The sequence below is a fragment of the Echinops telfairi genome, unplaced genomic scaffold (assembly GCF_000313985.2).
Source record: "Echinops telfairi isolate 266 unplaced genomic scaffold, ASM31398v2 ScPeMD7_60;HRSCAF=208, whole genome shotgun sequence".
Taxonomy (NCBI): Eukaryota; Metazoa; Chordata; class Mammalia; order Afrosoricida; family Tenrecidae; genus Echinops; species Echinops telfairi.
The window spans coordinates 16100556-16102588 of record NW_022103958.1 but is presented as its reverse complement, the minus strand read 5'-3'; the positions used below and the strand labels follow the sequence as shown (position 1 = coordinate 16102588).

Genomic DNA, 2033 nt, shown 5'->3' with positions numbered 1-2033 from the left:
GCGCCGTGGTGCCCGGGGGCGTCTTCTGGAGCCGCGGCCTGGAGGAACAGGTGCCGCGGGGCTTCTCGGAGGCCCAGGCGGCGGTGTGGCTGGAGGCGGCGCGCGGCGCCCGGGTCGTGGCCCTGGAGCGCGGAGGCTGCGGGCGGAGTTCCAACCGGCTGGCCCGCTTCGCCGACGGCACCCGCGCCTGCGTGCGCTATGGCATCAACCCTGAGCAGATCCAGGGCGAGGCCCTGTCCTACTACCTGGCGTGCCTGCTGGGCCTCCAGCGCCACGTGCCGCCGCTGGCCTTGGCCCGGGTGGAGGCTCGGGTGGCTCAGTGGGCGCAGGTGCAGGAGGAGCTGCGCGCAGCCCACTGGACCGAGGGCAGCGTGGTGAGCCTGACGCGCTGGCTGCCCAACCTCACGGACGTGGTAGTGCCCGCGCCCTGGCGCTCGGAGGACGGTCGTCTGCGGCCCCTGCGCGCCGCGGGGGGCGAGCTGGCCAATCGAAGCCGGGCGGAGTTGGTGGACCTGGTGCAATGGACCGACTTGATCCTCTTTGATTACCTGACGGCCAACTTCGACCGGCTTGTCAGCAACCTTTTCAGCCTGCAGTGGGACCCGCGCGTCATGCAGCGCGCCACCAGCAACCTGCACCGAGGCCCCGGCGGGGCGCTGGTCTTTCTGGACAACGAGGCCGGTTTGGTGCATGGCTACCGGGTGGCGGGCATGTGGGACAAATACAACGAGCCCCTTTTGCAATCCGTGTGCGTGTTCCGGGAGCGGACTGCGCGGCGCGTCTTGGAGCTGCACCGCGGCCAGGACGCGGCGGCCCGGCTGCTGCGCCTCTACCGGCGCCAGGAGCCCGGCTTCCCGGAGCTGGCGGCGCTCGCCGACCCCCACGCTCAGCTGCTGCAGCGCCGCCTTGACTTCCTCGCCAAGCACATTTTGCACTGTAAGGCCAAGTACGGCCACCGGCAGGGGACTTAGCATCACCAGAGGGAGAGAGAGGGAGAAAGAGACTGGCCTTGGGGATGGGGGATGGGGGATGGGGCCATCAGCTCCTGGGACCAGCGAGCCAACGCCCAGTTAGTGGCCCGAGTGTGGGGGCGCCTGCAAAACTTGAAGTTCGTCCACCTGCCCGTTTCTCTCAAAACCACGTCGTTACCTTTGAAAGTTCTGCGAAAACGAACTCACCAAGGCGAGAAGTCTTAACATTCCCTCCACCCAGCAGCCTCTGCAAGGATTCCTTCCTGTGCTAACACAGAGTTTGTGATCCCAAGGAACCGGAGACGGAGTTTTTTTGCCCGGACATGGCTGTCTCTGTCCCAGTCCTGAGCCCAGTCAGCCCTCTCCCAAAAAAGGAAAATTTCCGTTTGAGCCGCTGAGCTAATTCTGCAATTTCCCACCAAATGCTGAGCTGGTGGCCCGGGAGTCGGGCTGTGACATCGGTTGGTGGAGCCCATTCCTGTGTTCTTTCTTTGTTCCAGCATCATGATGGTGAGATCACTGTTAAGAGCTGGGGAAACTAGGACTCCGATAGGACAAAGAGAGCAGGACCTCCAGTCCCTGGGGAACCCTGCTGACCCTGACCTCTGCCTGACCCCTCCCATCCCCCTTGTCATTTGGGCCTGAAGGCCACTTGGTGCAAGACCAGCTGGATGCACTGAGCCAAAATAATGACAGCCTTCCTCCCCCACCCACCCCCCTCACAACCGACCAAAAGATTGACAATGATTTTGTTCACTAGAAGAAGAAAAAATTAATTTCATGCACTTTACTTTGATTTTATTTTAATTTTTTATTAAGGGGGAAAACTTTTTTATTTGACAAAATTTGCCTTCTATGTATATATGTGCATAAAGGGTGGTGTAAATATACTAAAACTTATATTTCAATAAAAGACGTTTAAAATTTAGAATCACATCCCTGTGCTTTCAACTTGGGGGCATACCACATGCCCCCCACCTATTAACAAGAAGCTTTAAGGTTCTCTTGGGTCTGCCTTGAAAACAAAGGGTGCTTTCCATCCCAGGTGTGGCTCCGGAATTT

The 2033-nt window shown here is 59.5% G+C and overlaps 1 protein-coding gene across 1 annotated transcript; it reads left to right on the top strand.

Moving 5' to 3' along the window:
- Positions 1 to 2: 2 nt before the first annotated feature.
- FJX1 (four-jointed box kinase 1) lies at positions 3 to 1011 on the top strand (the record flags this gene model as incomplete). The annotated part of the gene is made up of 1 exon (XM_004708415.2): positions 3 to 1011. A coding segment is annotated over one exon (969 nt), but the record flags the coding sequence as incomplete, so codon positions are not given.
- Positions 1012 to 2033: the final 1022 nt, after the last annotated feature.